This window comes from Sceloporus occidentalis, unplaced genomic scaffold (genome assembly GCF_023333645.1).
Source record: "Sceloporus occidentalis isolate IW3139 unplaced genomic scaffold, rSceOcc1.0.p SCAF_113, whole genome shotgun sequence".
Taxonomy (NCBI): Eukaryota; Metazoa; Chordata; class Lepidosauria; order Squamata; family Phrynosomatidae; genus Sceloporus; species Sceloporus occidentalis.
In genome coordinates, this window is record NW_028317093.1 from 252374 (window position 1) to 279548 (window position 27175).

Here is a 27175-nt window from a genome sequence, read left to right on the forward strand (position 1 = left end):
TCTCTGGAGTTTGTGTCACCGTGTCGTTCACTTTGTTGTGTGTGGAGTGTGTGGGGTTATTGCCAGGAGCAGCACCAGTCTTTTGTATAAGTGTTAGTGTTGTATGAGCCCTGCCGGATTCGTGTTGTGTGCCTGGGTGATAAAGCTGGCTGTGTGTGGTAGGATGTGGTTATTATTTGCAAGGTTTTGATGCTGCCAGTTGTGTAAGTTGTGTTGCCAGGTGCAGAACACACTTTTGGGCAGGTGCGGTACTGCTAGTTGTGCTGTATTCATGTAAGGAGGCTACTAGTGACACTGCTGTGATGCCTGTTGTGACCCTGCTTGCCGTGTTGTGACCCATTCTCTGTGACAGGGATAGTTGTTTAGCCGGTTTGGCGCCTCTTTTGTTGCCCGGAGTGACTGTGTTTTGAGTCGTCCCCACTTTCGTGATAGCCCTTACTGCGTGTCATTGTCCAGCCGACTGCAATGTCGCTTGGGGATCCGAACCCCGATACAGCCGCTGCCCTGGGGCCTGTATACGGTCGGAGCAGCCGGGACCCAGCCGAGGAGGAAAGTGCTGAGCTCGCTCCCCTAAAACCCCGGGACCTCGCCAAGAGTAACCGGCGAGACAGCGACTCCGAGCAACCCCTGCTGTCAGCAGCCCCGGAGCCCTCCTCCTTTCCGTCAGATCCCTCGCCGCCTCCCTCTCAGTGCTGCCTCCCAGCGCCCGGCAGCTCCATTGCACGCTGCTGTCATGGAGGAGTCAAGATGGCGACCCTGGCCTACAATTTGGGCAAACGGGAAATAAACCAACATTTCAGCGTGAGGAACGCCAAAGCCCTGGCCCTGGGGGCCGTGCTGCTGCTCTCCGCCTGCCATGCCGTGTCCTGGGGATACTCCCGAGGTAAGAGCCGCCCCCGGCATCCTGTACCGCCCGGACCCGATAAACCCCTTCAGTGCCGGGCCAATGTCATGACATGGAGAGGGCGCAGTATATCAGCAGCTGCTTCATATCGTGACACTGTCACCCCTCACGCCCCCTTAACACCCCGTTTACCCCATCTCACTACCCTGCAATGACACAATGGCAGGGAGCTGAGGATACAATAACGCCCCGGATACACAGGATGGAGCGCAGCCCAGTAATGATGGAGTGATGGGGGATAGATCCGCAGTCTATCAGGGCTGCCGGGGGATGGGTAATGGACGGTCCAGTGCATCTGCTTTCCATGTGTGTGGGATATACATGGCGGCCTGTGCCGATCCTAATGGCCATTGCTGGCCGTATTGATTATTGGTATCCGATGTATTAGGGAGGGAATGGTTTTGCTGTTATGGGTGCTGTGTGGGATGTGACAGGTGGGGTGACAATGACCCCTGTATCAATACTTCATGCTTGGGGCTAATGAGATGTATAGATCTGAGATGCCAATAATTGTATATTATGGAGCAGGATGCTGAAGCTGCAGTTCCCGTTCCATACGTATCTATAATATGAGAAGAACACCTCTGTATCAAAGTACAGGACAGAAGTTGATTTCAAAGCTGGAAAAATGATAGAAAAAGAGATCAGAATCTAAGACCAGAGGGCTAGAAGTAATGTAAAGTTTTATCCACCCAGCAGAAATGGTAGATGCTAATACAAGAACAAGGACCGATTAAGGTCCGAGTCTCCACACCAGGAGAGTAGTGGGCAGAATGAGTGTTATCTGTTGTCAAGTTCGATGTTTCTATGTCAAGCGAAATGAGGAACCATTTTTAACACGGTGAATGGGATTTAACGTGTTAACTTTTTTTTCAATTTGCACAGAGATCTGTGAGCTTCTGGGGATCAGGGACAAATCATTAGTTAATTGTTATGCCATATATTACGTGTTATGTAGTGGCTACCCATTGCACAGCGCTGCAGAGTATGATGGTGCTATATAAAAGAATAATGTTGACTTGAGATATGTAGCATAAAAATTCCGGCCCTTTAAAGGACTGGTCAGTTCTCTTTTTACCATCCCCACCGCTGGGAAATACCATAAGAGTGTATTTTAGCATCGCAAATATGCTACAGACTTTACCTATATACATAAATATATGTGTACCTTCTCTGGTTACACTGCCGTACAAAAGTTTGGGGTCACATAGAAAGACATTTTGAAAGAAAAGCAAATCTTTTTCATTAAAATATTGTATTTGTTTATATTGTAATAAAAGTATTTGTTCTTATACAGAACTTGATACTTTTGATCCGTTTTATTATGCTTTTCCAAGATATATTGTAGTCCTTAAACTTCGTAGCTGGAATGCTATGTACGGGCGATCGCTAGATGGACAGGGCAAATGTATGCTATTGCGGCCTGCGTACAATACACAACAATGTCAGTGGGTTCATTATGTGGCACACCTAATAATGTCACACAAATATTTGCCACCAAGAATATTTATAATGACAAGGTTAGAACATGCAGATTAGTTTAATTCTGATTTAATAAAGATAATTAGCATGCATGCAAGTTATTAAATGGGAATGCTCCATAGTGCATCTAAATTAATTTATTAAAATGACCTCTAAATTTTATGTTCTCTTCGTTAATCCCTTCGTGACAAGAATGTTTGACACCTTGATGACCCAAGTGTGTTTTGCAATTTCTATTTTTACAATATTTCTGCATCTATTCTGTTTCTCTGTCTTATCACTGCGGGGTTCTGTGTAGCTGATTACATAGTGATCAGGAGGCACCGCTGCGCTTCGTTGCTGATCACAGTATGTGGGATCATCCAGCAGGAGCTGTAAGCAGAGTCTGGACTGATCCTCTTGGTTGTCTGCGTTGACATGGCCAGAAGGGAATGCCTCAATGGAAGGTTGACATTCTGTATCTTGTGTACAGCGATGCGCATCAATCTGTTTCTTTAGGCCCTCAGTTGCCCGGCCTTCCCTTACCTCCCCGCTGTATGTTCCAGACTCATTAACAGCGGAGGACTGGCACCTTTCACATTTTCAATGGTTGCATGTATGAAGACATAATGTGGGTTTTTTGTACTTTTATTATTATATCATGTGTGGGATGCACAGTTTGCCCTGAACTATGTATCTATAGATATAATATATAGTATAAACCAGCTTATCTAACTGCTTAAAGAACCAGCTGAGCTACCAAAACTGGTCTGACCTCCCAAGGAGGAAATGTGCCCTGACCCCAGCATGGGTTTAATGTAAATGTAATGGGGGTCACGGGTGACTATTTAAGCACCTGAGGTTTTAAGCAAGAAGAAAGGAAAAGAGACGGTTCAGTAGCCCTACTTCACTAAGAAAAGCGTAGTCGGTGTACTAAGGGTTAATACCCAGCCTTGCATTGAGGCATTCTCAGTGTTATTTGCATGTGTCGCAGGTGCTTTAACCCCAGTGATGCTGCCTGCCAGAAAACATCAGCTTAAGTGAGCCTTACGGAAAAGGGCCGCTCTCCAACGTGTAGTGAACCGAGCGGACGTTATTAACCAAAACAACTGCTAGGACTTTCATATCTTAGTAAAAAAGTAGTTAAGGGGGTGTACTAAGCCAAAGAAAATTATATGAATAACAAAATCCAGTATTCAAAAAAAAAGTATTCTCTAATCCCCTTTGTCAATTGACTAGGCCGAGAAAAGCCATTGTGTGCATGCGCGCCCTGGCGTCGCCAATAATCCGCTAGGGTTTAAACATTTGAGCTTCGGAAGCATGGGTTCCCCTGACGAAGCCGACACGTAGCCAGCCAAACGCAAATACCAGGTTTTGTTATTATTATTTTCTTGGCTTTGTTTACCACCTGACCCCCCCCCCCTTAACCCCTTAAGGACCGGGCTCATTTTTCGTTTTGTACCCTGTGGGACCGAGGCTGTTTTGACACTTTTGTGGTGCTTGTGTTCAGCTGTAATTTTCTCCTCACCCATTTAGTGTACCCACATAAGTTATATATTGTTTTTTTCAGGACAAGATGGGCTTTCTTCAGATACCATTATTTTGATCGTATCATCTTATTTACTATAAAAAAATTAAAAAAACATGGTGAAAAATTGAAAAAAAAACACATTTTATGACTTTTATTTGAAAAATCTTTTACTCACCTAAAAAAGCAAGTAAAAAAACTAGCTAAATAGATTCTACTACTTGTCCTGAGTTTAGAAATACCCAATGTTTTTATGTTTTTTTGCTGTTTTTTGTAAGTTATAGGGCAATAAGTACAAGCAGCGTTTTATGATTTCCAAATCTTTTTTAACAAATCTGGTCAGTCTGCCTCCATCTCCTCTTTGGAATATCTTTGAAGCCGGTTAACTCAATTTAACCCATTCAAACCATATATTTTTGAAAACTAGACACCCCAGGGTATTCCAAATGCTGTTATTTTAACCCTTTCCATGCACCAATTATACAACTACACTTTGTCAAACTTTGTAATAGTAATTTTTTTTATTTTTTTTCCACACAAATTGTACTTTAGTTATAGATATACAGGTGCTGGTATATGTCACTGTCAAACAACACCCCAATATGTGTTCAGCAACATCTCCTGAGTACAGCGATACCCCACATGCATGGGTTTGTCAGATTGTTTGGCTGGTAAAAGGCTACTTTTGGGGCATGCGTAATTCAGGTGGTCATTTGGTCATTGTGCCTCCCTCTCCTCTTTGGAATATCTTTGAAGCCGGTTAACTCAATTTAACCCATTCAAACCATATATTTTTGAAAACTAGACACCCCAGGGTATTCCAAATGCTGTTATTTTAACCCTTTCCATGCACCAATTATAGAACTACACTTTGCCAAACTTTGTAATAGTAATTTGTTTTATTTTTTTTTCACACAAATTGTACTTTAGTTATAGATATACAGGTCCTGGTATATGCCACTGCCAAACAACACCCCAATGTGTGTTCAGGAACATCTCCTGAGTGCAGTGATACCCGACATGCATGGGTTTGTCGGGTTGTTTCAGATTTAAAATGCCACATTTGGGAAGTGCGCTTTTTTTCTCCATTTTGTTCAGTCTGTACCTATGCCCTATCTTTGAGCTAGGCCACTCCAATTTACCCCATCAGCCATTTTTTTTATATATTAGACACCCCTTGGTTATTTGAAGTGCTTTTTTTTTAACTCTTTGTTGAGATTTTTGAGAAATTTTAGCACTTGCTCAAAATAATAAACTTTATTTTTTAATTTTATTTTATTTTTTTAATACTTTTTTTATATTTTTTTTTACACATTTTTCTGGTACTGGATGGTTCATCTAGTGACATCACTGCATAATAATTTTTAAATGTTAGCACATTTTTTTTTTATTTTTTTTTCCATTTTTTATTTTTTTTTATTTTTTTTGAATATTTTACTAATCACATAGTGATTAGAAAGCTGGGCTCCATTGACTTGCATGGTTGAATGCAGTACCTGTATTCAACCAGCAAGTGGAGCCAGTTCTCTAGAGGGTCTGGAGACCCTCTAGCGAACTTTTTCGTCTTTATTGTTTTATTTCCCGGGCCGCCGCCATCTTGCTTGATGGCGAAGATCACCGGCAGCGGCGGCTGTGACCGCTCTCCGGAGCGGTCACAGCCCACCCAGAGGTAAGTGTTTGGTGTCGCTGGATGCCTCCTGATCGAGGCATTCCAGCGACACCATTTAAGTTTAGGAGGCGATCGTTGATCGCCTCCTAAACGCTTTTAAAACGGGCGTCCGCCGCCATACAATGTATGGCGGCTGTTGACGCCTCCGGGAGGGGCCAGACATGGCCCCCGATGCCGATCTCGGCCTTGCTGAATGCCTCGACATCGAGGCATTACAGTAACGCCGTTTAAGCGAAGAAAGTGATCGTTGATCACTTTCTAAGCTTATTTTACTTTTTGACGGTTCAGGACCGTCAAAGGTCATTTAGTGACCTTCATGTCATGACGGTCCTGAACCGGCAAAGGTCGCGAAGGGGTTAAATACATTTATTTTATTATTATTTTCCTATATTTGGTTAATTGGTATTTAGTTGTCCCCCCCCTTAGGCTTCAGCTCTTTTCTTCTTTCACATCTTAAATCACCCGAGTTGAGTAAAAGAAATTCATGGGCGTTTACTTTTTCTTTGTAAATTGTTCTCTTGCTTAGGTCACTTTTGTTTCTTGATGATAATTGAACGTGTTTAAGTTGTGTTCTGGTAATACCTGTTTGGCATTTTTCTGGATATACATATTTAAATCATCTGACATTCATGCTTTGGGGAATGTAAATACATTATCCAAAATCATTAAGTGTACACCTGTATGCCACATATTATTCTTTTCTAATTATCTTAATGTATATAGATATACATACACACAAACACATATGTATAATTAAAGGTGTAACATAATTGCTAAAGGGTTTTCTGATTAATTAGCCTTTTATAATGAAAAAGTTGGATTAACGAGCACAGCATGCCATTGGAACACAGGAGTGGTGGGAGTGATAAAGGGCCTCTGTACTGCTATGAAGATTTTTCATTAAAGAACACCGGTTTCCAGGTACAATAGTCATTTACAACATTAACCCCGTCTATACTGGATTTCTCATCCATTTCATGTTATTTTAACATAGTAACATTGCTTTAACTTCAAAACAAGGAAATGTATGTGACCCCAAACGTTTTTACCAGGCTTACACTCAGCTTTCATAAATCAACCCCGGTGCAGCTCCCGCCATATTCATACAAAGTCCAGAAATGGAGATTTTCAATTTCTGGACTTATATATGTAATAGCAACAAGAAATAGCCATGAACTTAAAAATCTTATTCCGTGGCTCACATCTTAAAAAAAAAAAAACCACAAAAAAAAAACCTTAAACCACACAGGACCATCACACCTGAGATCATACAGTATATCCAGGATTCCACACATGCATGTCTAACACAGATCCCGGGGTGCAAAGTGTGTCAAATACAAACGCAAGTACTAATGTAATGTAAAGCCCAAGACAAACATAGCAGCCGGTTCCCTTTGTGTCTTTCCTAATATCGTGTCACCAGAACTTAATAAAGACCTCATTGTGAGGTCGAAGCGTTGTTGTCCGTTTCCTTCAATAAATCTGTCTGATGGAACCCTTGAGTGCCTGGAGCCTTTTTCTATTTTGATTTCCTAATATCGTGTCTTGTTTTAGGAGATGCCACCTGTGACTACCTTATATCCAGCGGCAGGTTCCTTGGGGAGAACGTATGGCAGCCATACAGCTGTATGATGCACAAGTACAAGGCGAGGTAAGGATCTGGAGGAAGAAAGCGTTGGGGTTGCTTTCGGATAACATCAAGAGGTCAGCGCACTTGGTAATAAAGTCTCGAAAGACAATGTGCGGCAATATAGATCTATATAGTACAATGTACGGGTGTCTCGTACTGTCTGAGGCTGGAAAAATACGTGGATCATTTTGTAAGATGAGGGTTTCCATTGAACAACCCTTGTTGTTATTAGGATTTGCCTGGTGAAAAATACATGCAAACATATATGCATAGATAACACAAGTAGTTACAGGAGAGCTAAACCTTTTAACCCCCTCCCTCCAGTGAGCTTCTATGGCAAGAATGGTTGAGCTGGCCCTGGATAAAGCATAGTTAAATCAGAAAGATGATATTCAAGGGATCCCCCCCCCCGCTTACAGGAAAAACTCAGTTTGGCCCTTTATAAAACATACAGGGTATCGGAAAGTAACTGTATTCCGCTCTTAGAGAGTCTCTGTTTTAGTTTATACCCCCTCCTTGATCATCCACAAAACCAACCAAATTGTTATAAATTCTACCAAGCACAGATTTTGTTCTTCCTAAATAATATATTGTTTTATTTTGAAATATTGCACAAAAAATGGTTTTGTGTAGTTTTAAGTAAGGTGGTGGGGGAGGGGGGTTACTGATGGTGAGTCCAGAGTAGAAAAAATAAGTAATTATGTACTTGTATTTGCTATATTGTTAAATACTTTGATTTTGAATAAAGGAGTGATGCCCTCTTTTTTTTTTCTTTACATTTGTTTATTTCAGTGAAGCCAAAAGCTGCCTTGCAGACCAACATGTTACATTCGTAGGAGATTCAAGAATACGCCAGCTATTCTATGCGTTTGTGAAAATCCTCAATCCATATGTCAAAGAAGAAGGGAACAAGGTAACCCCCGGTCACCGGCATACTGCAACAGTAAAGTCATCAACCTTTGGATTGTAGATATGTATTCTATATCAGTAGGCATTCACTACTGCACCCTAAAACGTATAGGCTGCTCAGTATTCCTCTTTATAGGAGGCCTTCATATAAAATAGAGGAGTCACCATGGCAACCCCCTTCTGACTACTCATTGCCGTAAATGCTAAACAAAATTTAGTGCAAATTCACAAAAGACATATTGATGTGAGCTGACATGTTTTATTTTTGTGTTTTCCGTTGCCATATAAGCATGCAGACATTCCTTTTGAGGATAAAGCTGCTAGACTCCGAGTGGTAAGCATTCCTTGTGCTTTTTGTTTTTCCCTTTGTAAGATCCGTTGAAAGTCATAAGAGCAGTCATGCTCAGATCTGTTTTGTAGGATAAGTGAAGCAGATCGTTTATTCGGTTATTTTCCGGCTGAGAGTGCTGTGTTTATACATAGGTCTGCGAAGCACACTTATAGAGTATTCATTCTCCCTGCTTCAGGGTTCAGCAGATGCCTTAAGTCTACTACTTAATGTTTCTTCTCAAAATATCAGGCAGACATAAGGAAGGATATATAGGATATAGACACTTTTAATTGTCATTACGTTGTATATTTTATTACTTCTGACATTGAAACCAACATCTTAACAATTCTGTAACAACGTAACATTTGGCTCTATCCTTTCAGGATTTTCTGTGGCACCCAGAAGTGAACAACTCTATGAAGCAATGTTTCCAGTCTCTGAGAGAGGTCTGTACCCATTTCTGTTAATATACATTCCTTTTCTATAATATGTAGGCTCATTTTCCTGACTCTCAATGAGGTATGTGTTTTTATTTGCTAATTTTTTGTTTTATATCTAGACTAAGTCTGAAAATAAGTATTTGATTATACGTTGAGGCTGTTCCTGTCTGCATGATACAGCCGGGGTAATAATAGCCAGGCTGAGAACATAATTTACAGTCTAGGTACTTTTCTGTATTATTCGTCATTGCCAGTAGTGGTACATAACACTGCTCTCATAATGTATTAATATGTTTAATTTCAGAGTACAACATCAAAGCCTCGCATGGTTGTGGCAGGAGCAGCTACGGTAAGCCATGTTTGAGATTGACTGTTTAACCCCTTAAGGACCGGGCTCGTTTTTTCTTTTTGTACCCTGTGGGACCGAGGCGGTTTTAATACTTTTGTGGTGCTTGTGTTCAGCTGTAATTTTCTCCTCACCCATTTAGTGTACCCACATAAGTTATATATTGTTTTTTTCAGGACAAGATGGGCTTTCTTCAGATACCATTATTTTGATCGTATCATCTTATTTACTATAAAAAAAAATAAAAAAAACATGGTGAAAAATTGAAAAAAAACACATTTTATGACTTTTATTTGAAAAATCTTTTACTCACCTAAAAAAGCAAGTAAAAAAACTAGCTAAATAGATTCTACTACTTGTCCTGAGTTTAGAAATACCCAATGTTTTTATGTTTTTTTGCTGTTTTTTGTAAGTTATAGGGCAATAAGTACAAGCAGCGTTTTATGATTTCCAAACCTTTTTTAAAAAATCTGGTCAGTCTGCCTCCATCTCCTCTTTGGAACATCTTTGAAGCCGGTTAACTCAATTTAACCCCGTCAAACCATATATTTTTGAAAACTAGACACCCCAGGGTATTTCAAATGCTGTTATTTTAACCCTTTTCATGCAACAGTTATACAACCACACTCTGTCAAACTTTGTAATAGTAATTTTTTTTATTTGTTTTTCACACAAATTGTACTTTAGTTATAGATATACAGGTTCTGGTATATGTCACTGTCAAACAACACCCCAATGTGTGTTCAGGAACATCTCCTGAGTGCAGTGATACCCGACATGCATGGGTTTGTCGTGTTGTTTGAGATATAAAATGCCACATTTGGGAAGTGCGCTTTTTTTCTCCATTTTGGTCAGTCTGTACCTATGCCCTATCTTTGAGCTCGGCCACTCCAATTTACCCCATCAGCCATTTTTTTTTTTTATATTAGACACCCCTTGGGTATTTGAAGTGCTTTTATTTTAACTCTTTGTTGAGATTTTTGAGAAATTTTAGCACTTGCTCAAAATAATAAACTTTATTTTTTTATTTTATTTTATTTTTTTAATACTTTTTTTTTATATTTTTTTACACATTTTGCTGGTACTGCATGGTTTATCTAGTGACATCACTGCATAATTCTTTTTAAATGTTAGCACCTTTTTTTCCCCATTTTTTTTTATTTTTTTTTTTATTTTTTTTTATATTTTACTAATCACATTGTGATTAGAAAGCTGGGCTCCATTGACTTGCATGCTTGAGTACAGTACCTGTATTCAACCTGCAAGTGGAGCCAGAGTTCTCTAGAGGGTGTGGAGACTGTCTAGCGAACTCTTTCATCTTTATTGGTTTTTTTCCCGGGCCGCCGCCATCTTGCTGATGGCGAAGATCACCGGCAGCTGCGGCTGTGACCGCTCTCCGGAGGCATCCAAGAGGCTTATTAGATATAGCGAAGGAGGAGTGGGAAGAACAAACGGTACCAGGGCAGAATGTCATTCAATATATCGAACAACTCAAGGGGCGCATTACACAAATTTCTCCCATAGTCAGACAATATCTGGAGGAAGCTCAAAGAAGCCAACAGGTTATTTACAACCGTCAAGCAGCAGTACGTTCTTTCCAACCTGGGGACCGAGTGATGGTCCTTGTCCCCACTGGCGAAAGCAAACTCTTGTCTCATTGGCAGGGCCCATACGAGATTATTGAACAAGTAGGTCCTGTAAACTATAAAGTTCGACAGCCTGATCGTAGGAAAGTCGAACCGATTTACCATATAAACCTGCTAAAACCCTGGAGGGAGAGAGAAAGTATGGTTGCTATAGATAAATCCCCAGACCCAGATGTTAAAATATCTGCTGATCTCACCCCTGAACAGCAAAAAGAAGTTAAAGAAATGATATCAAGACATAAAGATGTTTTTTCTAGTATTCCTGGCAGAACTAGTGAAATCTGCCATGATATTATCACAGAACCAGGAGTTACAGTAAAAGTAAAGCCCTATAGAATTCCTGAGGCAAAAAGGAGTGCAATACAAACAGAGGTAGCAAAAATGTTGGAACTGGGAGTCATTGAGGAATCACATAGCCAATGGTCTAGCCCCATAGTTCTAGTACCTAAGCCAGATGGGTCAGTTCGTTTTTGCAATGATTTTAGAAAGCTTAATGAATGCTCTAAGTTTGATGCATATCCCATGCCTCGGGTTGATGAACTCATTGAGAAACTGGCACAGGCCAGGTTCCTAAGTGTGTTAGACCTTACAAAGGGTTATTGGCAGATCCCGTTGACAAAAAACGCTAAAGAAAAAACTGCATTTGTGACCCCTGAAGGGTCTGTACCAGTATACGGTTTTGCCATTTGGGCTTCATGGAGCCCCAGCAACCTTTCAGAGGTTAATGAACAAACTTCTGAGTCCTCACTCCAATTATGCTTCTGCATACTTAGATGATGTAGTCGTCTATAGCCGAGACTGGGACTCCCATTTGGGAAAGGTAGAAGGGGTGTTAAATAGTATTCGGAAAGCTGGTCTTACGGCTAAGCCTGCCAAATGTTCTATTGGATGTACAGAAGCCAAATACCTTGGTTATACTGTCGGGAGAGGTCTGGTAAAACCTCAAGTCACTAAGGCTGAGGCTATTGAACATTGGCCACGCCCTCTAAGAAAGAAACAGGTCAAAGCTTTTCTAGGAATAGTTGGCTATTATAGACGCTTTATACCCCACTTTGCCACTCGAGCTGCACCTCTCACTGATTTGATTAAAGGAAAGGCCCCAGATACAGTGAGTCACAGGAGATAGTGGTTGCGCATACTGGAGAAGAAAGTCACAGCAATATAATATGTGGCTGGCACTGTGTGGCAAAGAGTCGAGGAATGGGTACTCACATTTTTCGGGGACTTAAGCAATTAGTCCCACAAAACTTGCATGGGCGATACAATCCTCGCCTGAGGATATCTTTGGCAGCAGTCCTGTGTAGTTCTTTTGTTTGGTTCTCAGGATAAGGTGCACATAAAAATTTAAACAGAAATAAGCATAGTGCTTTCTGTATATATAAAATGAATAATACAAATAAAAACAGTTCACTATATACTCACAATATGGTGAGCAATAAATGGATTGCTCACACCTTCTGGCGTAGGTGGAATGATCCCCACCAAGGATATAAACTTGCGTGTTTAAAACAATAAAAAGATACCAGGAGCAGAAAAGAATGTTTTTTAAAAAACTTATTTATTTTCAGCTTTCTGGTTAAAAACCATTAAAAAGTCAATAAAAATAACACAAACGCGTTTCACCTACTAAATAGGCTTCCTCAGAGTGTCCTAGACACTGCCAAAGATATCCTCAGGCGAGGATTGTATCGCCCATGCAAGTTTTGTGGGACTAATTGCTTAAGTTCCCGAAAAATGTGAGTACCCATTCCTTGACTCTTTGCCACACGGTGCCAGCCACATATTATATTGCTGTGACTTTCTTCTCCAGTATGCGCAACCACTATCTCCTGTGACTTACAAGTTATTTACCAAGCCAAGAAGAGGAAACCTTGGCGAGTGGGCTGCTGCTATTTATAGGACTATTTATTTTATTGCTGTTTTTATTGTTCTTAGCGCTTTTACCTTCCTATTTTTTCCCAGATACAGTGAGATAGAATAATGAGGCAGAAAAAGCTTTTGCAGACTTGCGTACAGCTTTATGCAGGCACCCCGTTTTAGTAGCCCCAGATTTTAAGGAACATTTCTTTTTGCAAACTGATGCTTCTGATGTGGGCCTGGGGGCGGTATTATCTCAGATGATAGGAGAGGAAGAACATCCTGTATTATTTTTAAGTCGTAAGTTATTGCCAAGGGAGCAAAAGTATGCAACTGTAGAGAAGGAATGTTTGGCCATTAAGTGGGCAACTGAAACTTTGAAATATTATTTGTTGGGCAGATCTTTTACCCTCATCACTGACCATGCTCCAGTACACACGTTGACCATGCTAAAGTCACACGTTGGTTCCTCTCGTTGCAACAGTTTAAATTCATTGTGAAGCATAGGGCTGGGCTATTGCATGCCAATGCAGATGCATTGTCTAGGGTGCAGTTTCTTGTCAAAGGCCGCTTCACACACCTGTGTTAAGCTGAGGGGGAGGATATGTGGCAAGGTAATGGAGTCTGTCTACATAAGTGGCAGATTGGAACGCTCATTGTTCCCAGCTGAGGGGGTTAATTGCTGGAGGTCAGCAAGGTGTGAGCCAATTAACCTGCACTCAGGTGTTTAAAGGGTGGCCATTAGAGGCATTAGGTGGCTGGAAACAGGGAGAGAGGCAGTCAAGCCAGAGGCCCCTCAGACTTTATAAAAAGTTTCTTGTTTTGATCGGGCCATCCTGCTACAATATATATATATATGTGTATATATATATATATATATATATATATATATATAAATAAACGTCTTAACACTAAATAAACCTGCTGTTCTGCTCCCTCGTTCAAGTAGTAGCCGCAGCCCTCCACATTAAGTGTGAATAATTGATGCTTTTTCAACAGCTAATGTACAAAATAATTCAAAAGACTGATAATTTTTAGAATATTTGCAAATGGTCTTCATCCTTCATGGCAAGTAGAATAAGACAATTATCTGGCAGCATTCTAATAATTATGAGCATTGTGTTATACTGTTCTGGTCTGGGTTTTTTTTTTTGGGGGGGGGGGGGACATTCATTCATGTGGTGCTGTATTTATTCCCAAACTCACCTTTATACTGTAATGAAGGTACACCATGATTATATGTTGTAAGAACACATGGAGGTCCTGGTTTGCCTTAATCTAGTGTAACTAAACCGTTGCCTTCTGCTTCACCCAGTTGTGTAGGCTATCCCTGCAACATCTCCACAAGACGTGTAGAGTAGTAAACTTCACCTTTTTCTTCTTCTTCTGTTGATTCCCTTTCCTGTAAATTACTTATCTGGATTACTGCATCGATAAGAAAGCCTATTACTTAAACATCAAGTTAATTCTGTTCACTGGCAGCCTCCAGAACCTTGTGACCCCAGATACTTTTCTTCCTCCAGAAGCGTGTTTGAAATAAAATTCTATATAACATAGATTTGATCTTGAGTAGATAAGAATAGGTGCAGACGAAATATAGTTAAACAGTTTGACAAAATGACTTTTACTCTTAATGACGTTGCTTTAAAAAATGTCTTTTTTTTCTTCTATTTTTAGTGGTCCATAAAAATAAACAACGGCAGTGTGGAATCTCTTGCCCAATACAAAGTGAACGTGACCGATATGGCACCTGTCTTGGAAAAAATGGCCGAAACTAGTGATGTGTACTGGGTTTTACAAGGTAAATTTAAAAGCCATATTCTGCAGCTGTCATTGCCTTCTGAAGTGACCTCATCAAATTGTCATTTGTATTTTATTTTTTATTTTTTTTATTATTTTAAAGATCCAGTATATGAGCCGTCGATAAGCGAAAGTCGCAAAATGATTACAAACGAGAGGATTGATGCATATAATGAAATAGCAGCCAGAATATTAAATGGAACCAACAAAAAGTCCAAGTCAAAGATACGTCTGTTCAGTGCTTCTAAGCTGATCTCAGAAGAGACCATGTTTGACTCGGTCGATGGTCTGCATCTCCCAGAATCTAGCCGAGATATTGTGAGTACCTTTCCAATGCCGTTTCTGTAAAGCCTATGACTTAAGGAAAACAATGTATGACCATCTCAAGCCCCCAGGTTCTTTTTGTACTGAGTAATAGTAAATGGAGTAGGTAATAGTAGAAAGAGCTATGAATAAAGGGGAGAGTTTGTAAGAGAGTTTTGGTTCCTTTCACGTGACGTTTCTACAGTAAGAAGGGCTGAGCTGGCCCTGTGTAATGTATAATCGAATGGTGAGGGAGACTGAAAGTTTTAGCTACGCAATATACAAGACTATCCAAGATTTTTCCAGTGCAGAGGCACACCACAGTTGGCCTTCATAATGAGTAATGAAGTGAGGGAGTTGAAATCACAACTCTCTGTTTAGTGAATAGGCCCAAATGTATTTTTATTTTAGCACAGATTGTGAGAGACGTGAGTTACGGCACTATACCAGGTTATAAGGATATTTTCATATCATATAAAACAAAATGAATGCTGCTTCTCAGGTTAAGATGATACTTTGCGGGTTACCTTGCAGTGGATTTTAGACCCACCTGGTTGGTGAAGTATGGAGGGTTTATAAAACTCTGTATAGGAACTAGCGCTCTTCATTCTGATCAGCATTACTGATATGCTGTATTATATTCTAGATGCCATGCTTATTATCAGAGGGCCTTTTTATAGTTTATAATGTTTTTATAATTAGTTAACAGAAGCCAAGTAGCTATCACTCCAAATTTTACTTTGTCCAACTCCATGATGTAGTTAAGGGGGTAATTGGCTGAAAGACCATGGTTTAGCACATCCATTACTTCACTTGTTTATTCAGAGACAGCTTGCTTGTCACATCTAGTCATCTTTTGCATATATGCTAACAAATAGTAAATGCACACGCGATTTAACTTTGTGTGTCTGTGAGTAGCTTAGTTATTTAAGCTTTTACGTGCATGCGGTGGAGCAAAGCACAGCCCAGCAATGTGTGGCTCATCCTGCTGTCTGTAGGACATTTGAGCAGCTGGAATAAAATAATTCAGGCCAGGCTTGTTGTTAATTTCATGTTTGTGTTAACAGAGTGCCATGATTCTCATGAATGCTTACTGCAACAATATCATAAAGCCCATCGATGGCTCCTGCTGCCAGAGCACCCCTCCACTCACTCTCATCCAGAAGCTGGCGGCTTGCTTCTTTGCTCTATCCATTGTTGGCTACGCATCGCTCACCTTAATTCAGCGAAACCAGCATCGAAAAAGTAAGACGTGCAGCGACATAGAGAGCGGAGAGGAGAAGAAACCGGCCACCGCCACACCTGCTGCCTCCAACCTAGAGATCCTTCTGGCCTCTCTTTGTAAACTCGGAATCATAATGGCTTACTTCTACTTCTGTGATCGCGCAAACTTGTTTATGAAGGAAAACAAGTTTTACACACACTCCTCATTTTTCATTCCGATCATCTACATCCTTGTATTAGGTGTATTTTACAATGAAAATACAAAGGAGGTAACTTTTATTTTCTTCTTTATTCTGCACCATGCTGTAGATTTAAGTGCACCATGCTGTAGATTTAAGTACACACGCTGCAAGAAACCCCAGTGGGCCATTGTCTGTAAATTTAATATTATGATTTATAGAGGAATCAGAGATAAAAATAATTTTACATTTATATCGTGTTTACTGACCTTTAGTAGAACAAATATTGTTTCCCTATAGAAGCTTTTGCCGGTGAGGATTTCAATTTATTCAAACTATACTTTGTGGTGGATATAAAATAAACACATCAGTCACCCTTCAGCATATCAGTTATCTTTTAACTCATCACAGCTGTGTTTCTTGATGTTCAGCATACTTCTGAAGGTACGCAAAGGCTAAATATCTACAGTTCTTTTATGTTAAAGCATAGGACTGAAACCGCTTTTTCTGTTTAATGGAGAGAAACATTTTTTGCCTCTTTACAAACTTGTGTCACATATATTGTAAAGTGACATTTCAGCAAGGTGTGTAATAATATACAGAGGGCACGATATGTTACGGATGTAGTGTTAGCTGAAGTCACAAAGCAACGCTTGTAAATGTGTATTTACATGATAAAAAAATTACAAGTATCTCCAGCTATCGTTTTGGCTGAGGTTCCTCCATACCCTCTCATATAAATCTAGCGGCAAAGAAAGGAAATCCAAAGGTGACAAAGATTAGGTATCTTGAAGACGCCGCTCTTTATAATTGTATAAATAGTTGAGAACCTCTTGGTTACCTTATTTTCCCAAAGGTCTCCAACATTCCTGTAATAAAGAAATCACAAAAGTGGGGTGGAAATGATATATTTAATGGTTAACTGAGAGGATGGTATTTCACACAAGCTTTAAGGATACTAGCAGAACATTCTGGAAGTTCTGGCTTCTTGGGGACATGGTCTCTAAACTATTCAAAAGTAAGGCCAAGTCATCTGTTTCTTGCCATAAGGGCTAATGCTCCTGACTTGTGTGACATTAGTAGTCCAGATCATACAATTGTAGATGATGAGCGCAGGTAATAATATGTCGAACGCATTTGCCCTGCAGTGATTCAGAGTTCTGAAATTAATGAATACTTTACTTTTCTATCGCTTTACATCCTTTGTGTTGAATGTTGTGTTTTTGCAGACTAAGTTGTTGAATAGGGAACAAACTGATGAGTGGAAAGGTTGGATGCAGCTTGTCATATTAATCTACCACATCTCTGGAGCAAGTTCTGTAAGTAGAAGTATACTGGCATATAAGGGGCTATTAATGTGTGGGATTATATATTTATATGCAGCATATAAATGAATACTATGTTATGCGACTGCTATGATGTGCACAAATCCCATACACTCGATGGGAAAATAACCATTGCTTGGAATACCTACCCGTTGGTACCACTGGTAAGGAAAGTAGTATTCACTAAAGTGAGTTTTTATAGAAGGCAAACCCCAGTGAGTTTCTACTGCAGGACAAGTTTGTTTAGCCCTGTGTAATGCATAGTTAAGTTGGTGAGATATCTTGAAAGTCTCCTTGCTTGCCAGCGGAGTCCAGCTTGAATGAGAACTTTTGCCAGGTTCACCCCTCCTAACGCGTAGTGACGATAAGACGTTGGGAAGTTTGATTCATCTGCAAACCCCGGTTGTACCCCTCAGCCCATCTAGTCTGCCCATTTTTCCTGATATAAAGACTGAGACCTTAATCAGTCCTTGGTCTTGTCTTTGATTCAGGATAGCTTTATGTTTATCCCATGCTTGTTTATATTTCCTCACTGTATTAGCTTCTCATAAAGTAAAACTTACTTACATCACATCTAAACCTCTGGTCTTTTTGTTTTAGATTCTGACCTCTTGTAACATTTATCCTCCTTTAGTAAATAAGCCCTGAGAGACGCAGATGCATTTTTGTGCTAGAAATGCAGTTATATTGTTTTCAGAATCCTCACTTTTGGTTTATATTTAGACTTTTAATGACATCAATTTTGAGTTGTGGATCTATTTATGTATCGCGTCCTTAATAGAGTATTAATTCGCACTGGAGACTATATTGGTGATATATAAATTAGCATAATATTGAAACAGTTTTGACATAAATTACAAATATGGTGCGAAAAGGTTGGGAGAACATTAAAAAGGAAATAGCAGCTTTGTGGTCCGTCCCCCCCCCCCCCCAGTTATCACATGCAACCTAACTATTCTGTTATTACTCATGTACGGATTTGGGGTATGACCCAATGCCTTCTTTTTAATTGTTGTTGAAATAATAAGTTTTCCTCTTCTCATCCTCAGTTTCTTCCGGTGTACATGCACGTCCGCGTTCTAGTTGCTGCATATCTATTCCAGACAGGTTATGGACACTTTTCTTATTTCTGGCTGAAGGGTGACTTTGGAATCTATCGTATTTCTCAGGTATGAATCGGTGACAGCAATACAGCCATCATTGCACAAGCGTGGTATTACCGCGACTATTGGCCCACCTCACTCAATCTGATCTAACTGCTGCTGTTAGTTATTGTACGTAGTTATTGTTAGTAGTGAAATTTGACTTGCCTCGTTCCTTCTGAAGCTTTCCATGAGCTCCAGCCCTAGGCCTTGTGTGTAGCACATCGGTTACCGACCTCTCAAAGCAAAAGCAATTTTAATTTAAATATTTGAACTTCTTGTGGTGGTACATTATACATGTTATTCACAAGTGTTTGCTATTTGTGATTTTTATTTCTGCTTTATTCTTAGGTTTTATTCCGTCTAAACTTCCTAGTCGTGGTACTTTGCATCATCATGGATCGCCCGTATCAGTTCTATTATTTTGTTCCACTGGTAACCTTTTGGTTCATGGTCATCTATGGTTCGTTAGCTATTTGGCCACAGATTATCCAGAAGAAAGCAAATGGTAATCTATACAAAAATACGTAGAATGATCATGTTAAACTTACATTTTCCGTTTCCTCATTTCGAATCTGTACTTGGGAATGGCTTTTTAGAAATAACAGTGTTTGAGTACACCATTTGGACCACCATATAATTACGAAATCTTTTTTTTCTCTGCAGCAAACTATTTGTGGCATCTGGGCCTAATGCTGAAATTCTCCTTTTTTCTACTATGTATATGTTTTCTGTCATATTCTCAGGTACGTATACGTTATTTTACACCTTATTTGTTTTTTATAAATGTTGATATACCTACTTTAAAAAGAGTGTATCACACGACTTTTAAAGGGTAACTTGAAATACTGCTCTCCCACACTTAACATACATGGAATATCTTTAACTGAAATAATCTAGAAATAGTTAAATATGTGTGAGACAGATAAATGAAGTCTTCTGCAAATACCATAAGTGTGTATATATATATACATATATATATATATATAATTATATACACACTCAATAAATAGTATTAGCATAAATGTTTCAATGGTCAGTGAAGCATACTGAGGTTACCTCTCAATCGCACATCAACGAGAAACATTGCTCCTAAAAAATTATACAAAGTATATGTCTATGTTTTGTGTGCAGCAAACTACTCGAGTATACATTGATACAGATTGATTTAAATGAAAGTGACAGGAGAGCTGCAACAAGCCCAGTGATGTTATATGTAGCTTTGTCCTAGAGGCTGTTTAATCCAGATTTATTTGGAGGTATTTCCTTTTAAATCTTCCTTATCCTTTAGTGGTTTATAATAAGAAGTTCTGTGTATTACTTACAGGGTTCCTTTGAAAAAATATTTTCTCTGTGGCCTATATCAAAGCTGTTTGAATTAAATGGAAGTGTCTATGAATGGTGGTTTAGATGGAAGCTTGATCGTTATGTAAGTAAATAAAAAAAAAAAAAAAAATGTACAATTTGTGATATGTAAAAAATGTTATGTGAGATTTTTTGGGGGTTTAGTTTATTTTTCTCAGCTAGTTTAGTGACAACGAGAAAACAAATTCAATATATTAGCGTGTCTGGGAACTCCTTGGGTATGACCTGGAGTCTGTGGCTGAAGCCCTGTTTCCCTGGTCTCCAGGCAGGGCAGTGGTGATTTGTCGTGCCCATTCCTCACCCATTTCCCACCCCCCGATAGATGTCTGAGGCTATCCCTCCCCGTACTTTCACAAAGCCAGTCCTAGAAAAGCGAACTCTAGAGAAGCTCCTGGGTACAGAGGCGTATCTAGGGTATGGCACCTATGGCTCGTGCCATAGGCGCCATTTGAAGGGGGCGCCAGTGAGTGGCTTTCAAACGCCGTCTTTTTTTTTGATGCGGAGGAGAGAGAGGGGAGCCTAGCAACCGCTCGGCGCCCCTCGCTCTCCCCTGCATCAAAAAAAGAAGACAGTGTTTAAAAGCCGCTCGCTGGTGCCCGCTGCTTCACTGCACGGGCGCCGAAATATGACGTCATATTACGGCGCTCAGCAGTGAAGCAGCGGGCACCAGCAAGCGGTGCAGGATGACAGCAGCATCGTGCTCCCGTCGCTGGACTTCAAGGTGAGAGAACTATGGGGAGGGTATATAGTGGGTAGGGGGGAGGGTATATAGTGGGTAGGGGGGGAGGGTATATAGTAGCTAGGGGGGGAGGGTATATAGTGGCTAGGGGGGAGAGGGCATATAGTGGGTGGGGGGGGAGAGGATATATAGTGGGTAGGGGGGGAGAGGATATATAGTGGGTGGGGGGAGAGGATATTTAGTGGGTAGGGGGGGAGAGGGTATATAGTGGGCGGGGGGAGAGGGTATATAGTGGGTAGGGGGGAGGATATATATTCCTTCAGTGCTGAGATCACAAATGAATTTCAATTGATCTGGGTTTGTCTGTTGATCTATACCTGCTATCGGCAGCAGGGACTAATATTTATATATATATGGGCAGCAGGGGCTAGTAAATGGGTTTTAGATATTTGGGCAGGGGCACAATTTCAGTGCTTGCCATAGGCGCTATTTTCAGTAGATACGCCTCTGCCTGGGTATACAGTACATATTGGTCATACTGAATGTTTGACTATACGTATTAAAATTATACCAAGACACAGTCATTCCTTCCCATGCTAAATATATATTTTGTAATTATGCCCACATTTAATTGTCTTATTTTAAATGTGTTTTTTGTCTTTAAATCTAGGCTGTTTTCTACGGCATGCTGTTTGCTTTTATCTACCTGGCATTGCAGAAACGTCAGGTTCTCTCGGAAGGGAAAGGAGAACCTCTCTTTTCTACTAAAGTTTCCAATGTATTATTATTTGTGTCCGTGGTTTCATTTTTGGTGAGTACACCCAGCCATATTTAGCTTACAAGCATGGTTTTAAACGCTTTTGTGTAACGTTTCACTGTCTTTTATTTAGACGTATTCAATTTGGGCCAGCAGTTGCAAGAACAAAACTGAATGCAACGAGATGCATCCCTCCGTATCAGTCGTACAGGTATTACTTTATATCACTTTTCACATGTTTTCATGCTTGTGCTACGAAACAATGCAGCTTTTATGTTTTTAGTCTTAAGACAAACTAATCATGTTTACAGAACACTTTTTGAGGGGCAAAATACACCCTATTTAAAAAAAAATCCTTTTAAAGATGTGCCTTTTGTCTCTTCAATATAGTTGGGGTTGTGTAGAGATATTTCTAGAGAGGACATTTGGCCATGATCTTCACCCTACAAAGTACAAGAGATATGTAGAATAAAAAAAAAAACTAATTGTAATTCTACTCCCTGACCTAAAAATCCGCACGTACATCCCTAAGGCTAGGTTTCCACTTGGTTTTTTTTTGCTAAAAACGCCCATAAAAACGCCAATAGCGCCACCTGCCGTTTTTTTAGTGAAAAAACGCAGCAGCCAGATGTTAGCTGTTCTTCAATAGGAAATCGCACAATGCCATATCCACTTGGCGTTTTTCTGTTTGGCGTTTTTTCAGTCCTCTTTGGCGTTTTTCTGCTTTTTTGGGCTCTGTGGCAGTTTTTCAAAATCGCAGCATGTTGACACTCTGGCGTTTTTTGCAAGGAAATCTTGGCGTTTTTCTCCAATAGAAGTCTATGGGAGAGAAAAAACGCCATGAAAAAGCCATGTGGGTTTATTGCCTTGGCGTTTTTTATGGCGTTTTTTCCACAGTTACAATGCAGAGGATGGACCCGGTATCTGTGTGTCCTACGAGAAATAGGCTGGAAACAAACAGTTTCACACAAAACAAAGTTCATATTGAATTCTACACCATTTGGAACAAACATGCCATTACAAACAAACCAACTGGATCCTGCGTGCCAAAAGCAACAGCAAACAATTTGCACCATCATTTGGGGCCAATCTTCCTAGAGGAGCAGACATTCGGAATAAAGCAGGCCTTACAAACCACAGAAAAGAGACAAAAGGGTCCGCCGGGGCGTTTAAGTAGAACTCTACCAAGTAAATGACATCAGGGGGCAGATACTTGCCGTTTATCCGAATCCCTTTTAGCTGGGTGAAACTTCTAACTTGTAAAGGCTGGAAAAACTGCCTAAGGTCAAAAAAAGCAATTTCCACAGAAAGGCTAAAACGCCAGAAAAAACTCCAGAAAAAAACGCCAAAACGCAGGAAAATGCAGTGGCAGTTTTCTTGGCGTTTTTCATCAATAAAAAAAACGCAGGACAAAAACCCAAGTGGAAACCTAGCCTAAAACCTCCCAATTAGACACGGCTTGTAAGCGCATTGTTTTATGCCAACATTCTAATACATTTGGCAACAAACCAGTACTGAAAGATTTAAGAATCCTTTTTTATTATTATTGCAGATCTTAGCCTTTGTCCTCATCAGGAACATTCCGGGATACGCACGTTCTGTTTATAGTTCCTTTTTTGCCTGGTTTGGCAAAATTTCTTTGGAAGTAAGTAATATTGATTTAAATCAGAACATATTAAACTTGCATAGTTCACAGTCAAGGGTCTATTCACGAAGCACTAAGCTGAGTAAAGCTGGCAATCAAGTCTCCTTGGTGAACTAATCTATTTACAAAAGTCAATCCAACTACCAAGGTGATTTGCAATTCAAGTGCATACCAACTTGTCTATTCACAGAACGTTTAAAAAAAAAAAAAAAAAGTCTCCAAAAGGCAAAATTAACTTGGCAAATGAATTCAGCCTGGTAGAAAATTGCATGTTGTTAACTTGACGGTACTTGGCAAGATGCCATTCGTGCTGCTTTGTCACGTGCGGGTGGCTGGTTTTCAAATTAAGCTGGGCAAGTCGGGCACCCGTGGAACTCAATTGACAACTTGAACTTTAGCAAATTGGCCTGTCTGCATGTGTATAGGATGCCACCCTAAAGGAATACATATATGTTTTTAATATTGTGGTAATACAACAGATGTAACATACCAGATGCCAATGTATGTAGTTGTATGTAATACCTTTAAGGCCAACAGTTTTGAAAGATCCAAAAGAGTGTGGTTGATCCCTTTTCTGGACCAGCTATATAACTGCTTGAATCATTGGTGCTTTTTCTATAGTCCCTGGGTTGCCTGAAAAAACTCATGTTTCTGAATGGGATGTAGGTCACAAATAAATTGTATTTAACACCCTCAGTTGGCATGCAATTAGGGCTGAAACAACGAATCGATAAAATCGATAATAATCGATAACGGAAATCGTCGACGATTTCCGTTATCGATTAATCGAGTGATCGATTCGTTGTTGGCTCCTTTTACTTACCTCCGCGAGCGTTCCCTGCTTCCGCTACACGCTCTGCACTGCATGACAGATGTGACGCGTTCCGGAGGTAAGTATTCTTCATGTCTGTGCGAATCGCTCTGTGCGAGTGGCTCCGTTCGCACAGAGCGGTTCGCTCTGTGCGAGTGGCTCCATTCGCACAGAGCGATTCGCGGGGGTGGGGGTGGGGTTTCAGGGGATGCAGGGCAGAGTGGGGGTGGGGGTGCAGGGCAGGGTGTGAGTGTGGGGGCAGGGCAGGAGACTGGGTGCAGGGCAGAGTGGGGGTGGGGGTGCAGGGCAGAGTGGGAGACTGGGTGCAGGGCAGAGTGGGGGTGTGGATGCAGGGCAGGGTGTGAGTGTGGGTGCAGGGTGTGAGTGTGGGGGCAGGGTGTGAGTGTGGGGGCAGGGCTGGGTGCAGGGCAGAGTTGGAGACTGGGTGCAGGGGCACAGTGCAAAGTGCTGGGTGCAAAGTGCCAGGGCTGGGTGCAAAGTGCCAGGGCTGGGTGCAAAGTGCTGAGTGCAAAGTGCTGGGTGCAAAGTGCCAGGGCTGGGGCAAAGTGCTGGGTGCAAAGTGCCGGGTGCAAAGTGCCGGGTGCAAAGTGCCAGGGGTGGGGCAAAGTGCTGAGTGCTGGGTGCAAAGTGCCAGGGCTGGGTGCAAAGTGCCGGGTGCAAAGTGCCAGGGGTGGGGCAAAGTGCTGGGTGCAAAGTGCCAGGGCTGGGTGCAAAGTGCTGGGTGCAAAGTGCCAGGGCTGGGTGCAAAGTGCCAGGGCTGGGTGCAAAGTGCCAGGGCTGGGTGCAAAGTTCTGGGTGCAAAGTGCCAGGGCTGGGTGCAAAGTGCCAGGGCTGGGGCAAAGTGCTGAGTGCTGGGTGCAAAGTGCCGGGTGCAAAGTGCCAGGGGTGGGGCAAAGTGCTGGGTGCAAAGTGCCAGGGCTGGGTGCAAAGTGCTGGGTGCAAAGTGCAAAGTGCTGGGTGCAAAGTACCAGGGCTGGGGCAAAGTTTCTTGAACAGTAATAGTCCACCTCTTTTCAGAATATTTGGGGTTATTTTGTTTCATAAATATTGTGTTTGGGTTTTTGTACTTTGAAAATATTGTTTTTTTATTACATCATAACAAAATAAGAATGTTAATGTAAATTTTAAGTTGTTTTTTAACATCCAGTTCATTAAATTATTTTAAATAAACTAAAAATTTGCATATTGGTTTTTTTTATCCGATTAATCGATTAATCGAAAAAATAATCGGCCAACTAATCGATTATTAAAATAATCGTTAGTTGCAGCCCTACATGCAATACATACGTTTCATCGAAAAGAAACCCCAAAGAAAAGTCCTCACCTCAGTACGACCTTGGGAAGCGTTCTCCCGGCCCTTAGCTAGCATATCGTACCTTTTTAATGTAATAATGTAAGCATTTGTTAATGATTTTGTTCTCTTCCAGTTGTTTATATGCCAATATCATATTTGGCTGGCTGCTGATACGAAAGGAATATTGGTGCTAATTCCTGGAAATCCAATGCTGAACATAATCGTTAGCACTTTTATATTTGTGTGCGCGGCGCATGAAATCTCTCACATAACCAACAACCTCGCGCAGATCTTAGTTCCCAAGGATAACTCTGCACTCGTGAAGAGGCTTCTGTGCATGGCTGGTTTCTTTTTCGGACTTCTTTTCTTATCAGCCTTCCAAAATTAACTGGATATCCTTTTTACGAGATAGTCCCAGAGCTAGAGGAGCTATATCAGCCTAGAATCATGGATGTCGCGAGGCGATGGTATATACATGGATGAAGACTTTTTGTACATAATTTGCATATACAAAGAAGTTGTTCTGATGCTGTTATCGGAAGGCTTTTATTAGCAGCACTATACAGGACATCGCATTATGGGTTTTTTTGTTTTTCTATAAGAAAATGACTTTATGTTTGTATGTCTATTTGAAGAGGGACTACACGTAAAGATATAAGGTAGACGTTTTCAGACAAAGCGGAAGGAGCTGACCAGTGAAGCTGTGAAGAAGGGAAATAGATGAGCCATTGGTTTGCGTGGTGGCCTTTATTACTTACTGTAAATGTTTTAAAAGCGACTTGCTTGTGAAATGTGCAATTTTCTGCCCGTGAAGGTAACTGTCAAAAGGTAATCTCCATTGATTTTGATTTTGAAGCTATTGCTTATTTTTTTTTTTTTTATTTCATTGAATGGTTGGTTATTTTATGTGTTGTCTGACCTTTTGTGTGTGTGATGTAGATATTTATTTAACCGATTCTATACATCAGGCAATGATCTTGCTTCCTGGATGAAGAGACATGTTCCAAGGCTTCTCCGCATTTCACCTCCCGCTATAAGACACGATCACTTTTATTCATTTTATTGAAATATTTTTAAAGCATCCCTTTGGCATATTGCTTTAGAAAAGGCAAAAAAAAGTTTCTAAGAAGAGTTAAATATATTATATTCCTTAAAGGGACCCATTACCTATCCAGTATTTTCATTATAAGGGGCTTTTTGGTAAAAGTGATCTTATCATCATAGCAAGTTATGGGATGTTCCATCGCTTGATATGATGATCATACCAGTTTTTGAAACTTTGCACCAGAAATGTTTTTTTGTTCTCGCCTTAAGGCATACAATGCTTGTCATCTGAGTGTATGTCCTCTTTACACTTCAATCCACTCACTTCTAAAAAAAAAAAAAAAAAAAAAAAAAAAAAATACTTAATATTTGTTTATCTCCAGCCGGTGGAGTCTTCAGATGAAGTTGATACCTTTTATTGTTCCAACATAGAAAAAGATGTAACCTTAAATAAGCTTTCGACTCCTCAGTGCATTGCATTGACTCCTGGCGCAATAAATGTTATCAACTAAAGACTCCAACCTGTGCTTGAACTAATACAGATAGATCTTTTTTTTTTTTTTGTTTGTTTGTTTTTTTACTTCTCCAGCTAATGAACTCAAATATTGTGTATAAGACGTGTATTGTGAAATTTCTCCGCATGATTCAATGTATATTTATAAATTCAGGCTCCTGCACCTGGTATAGTGGTTTGTTGGCAGTTTTTTTGTTTTTCCAGTTCTTCATCTGGACAATAAGTTATATATTTTTCCCCGAAAAATGTTGTAGCCTTGTATATGAGCGTATACAAGCCTTCCGGCTCATTTGCCCCTGGTGGATGGGCTCAGAACCAGCCAGAGTGCAGAAGGGGTTTCTTCTCTACATG

At 40.5% G+C, this 27175-nt stretch overlaps 1 protein-coding gene across 1 annotated transcript; it reads left to right on the top strand.

The window, feature by feature from the left end:
* Nucleotides 1-732: 732 nt before the first annotated feature.
* Nucleotides 733-25654, top strand: LOC149282508 (N-acetylneuraminate (7)9-O-acetyltransferase-like). Its single transcript, XM_089498093.1, has 18 exons — nucleotides 733-883; nucleotides 7117-7213; nucleotides 7985-8105; nucleotides 8391-8435; nucleotides 8816-8878; nucleotides 9177-9221; nucleotides 14399-14522; nucleotides 14625-14839; nucleotides 15892-16317; nucleotides 17457-17546; nucleotides 18602-18721; nucleotides 19046-19202; nucleotides 19361-19440; nucleotides 20022-20123; nucleotides 21409-21549; nucleotides 21629-21706; nucleotides 23048-23140; nucleotides 25400-25654. Exons 1-18 carry the CDS (start codon nucleotides 748-750, stop codon nucleotides 25652-25654), a joined length of 2388 nt encoding a protein of 795 aa, XP_089354219.1. The 5' UTR covers nucleotides 733-747.
* Nucleotides 25655-27175: the final 1521 nt, after the last annotated feature.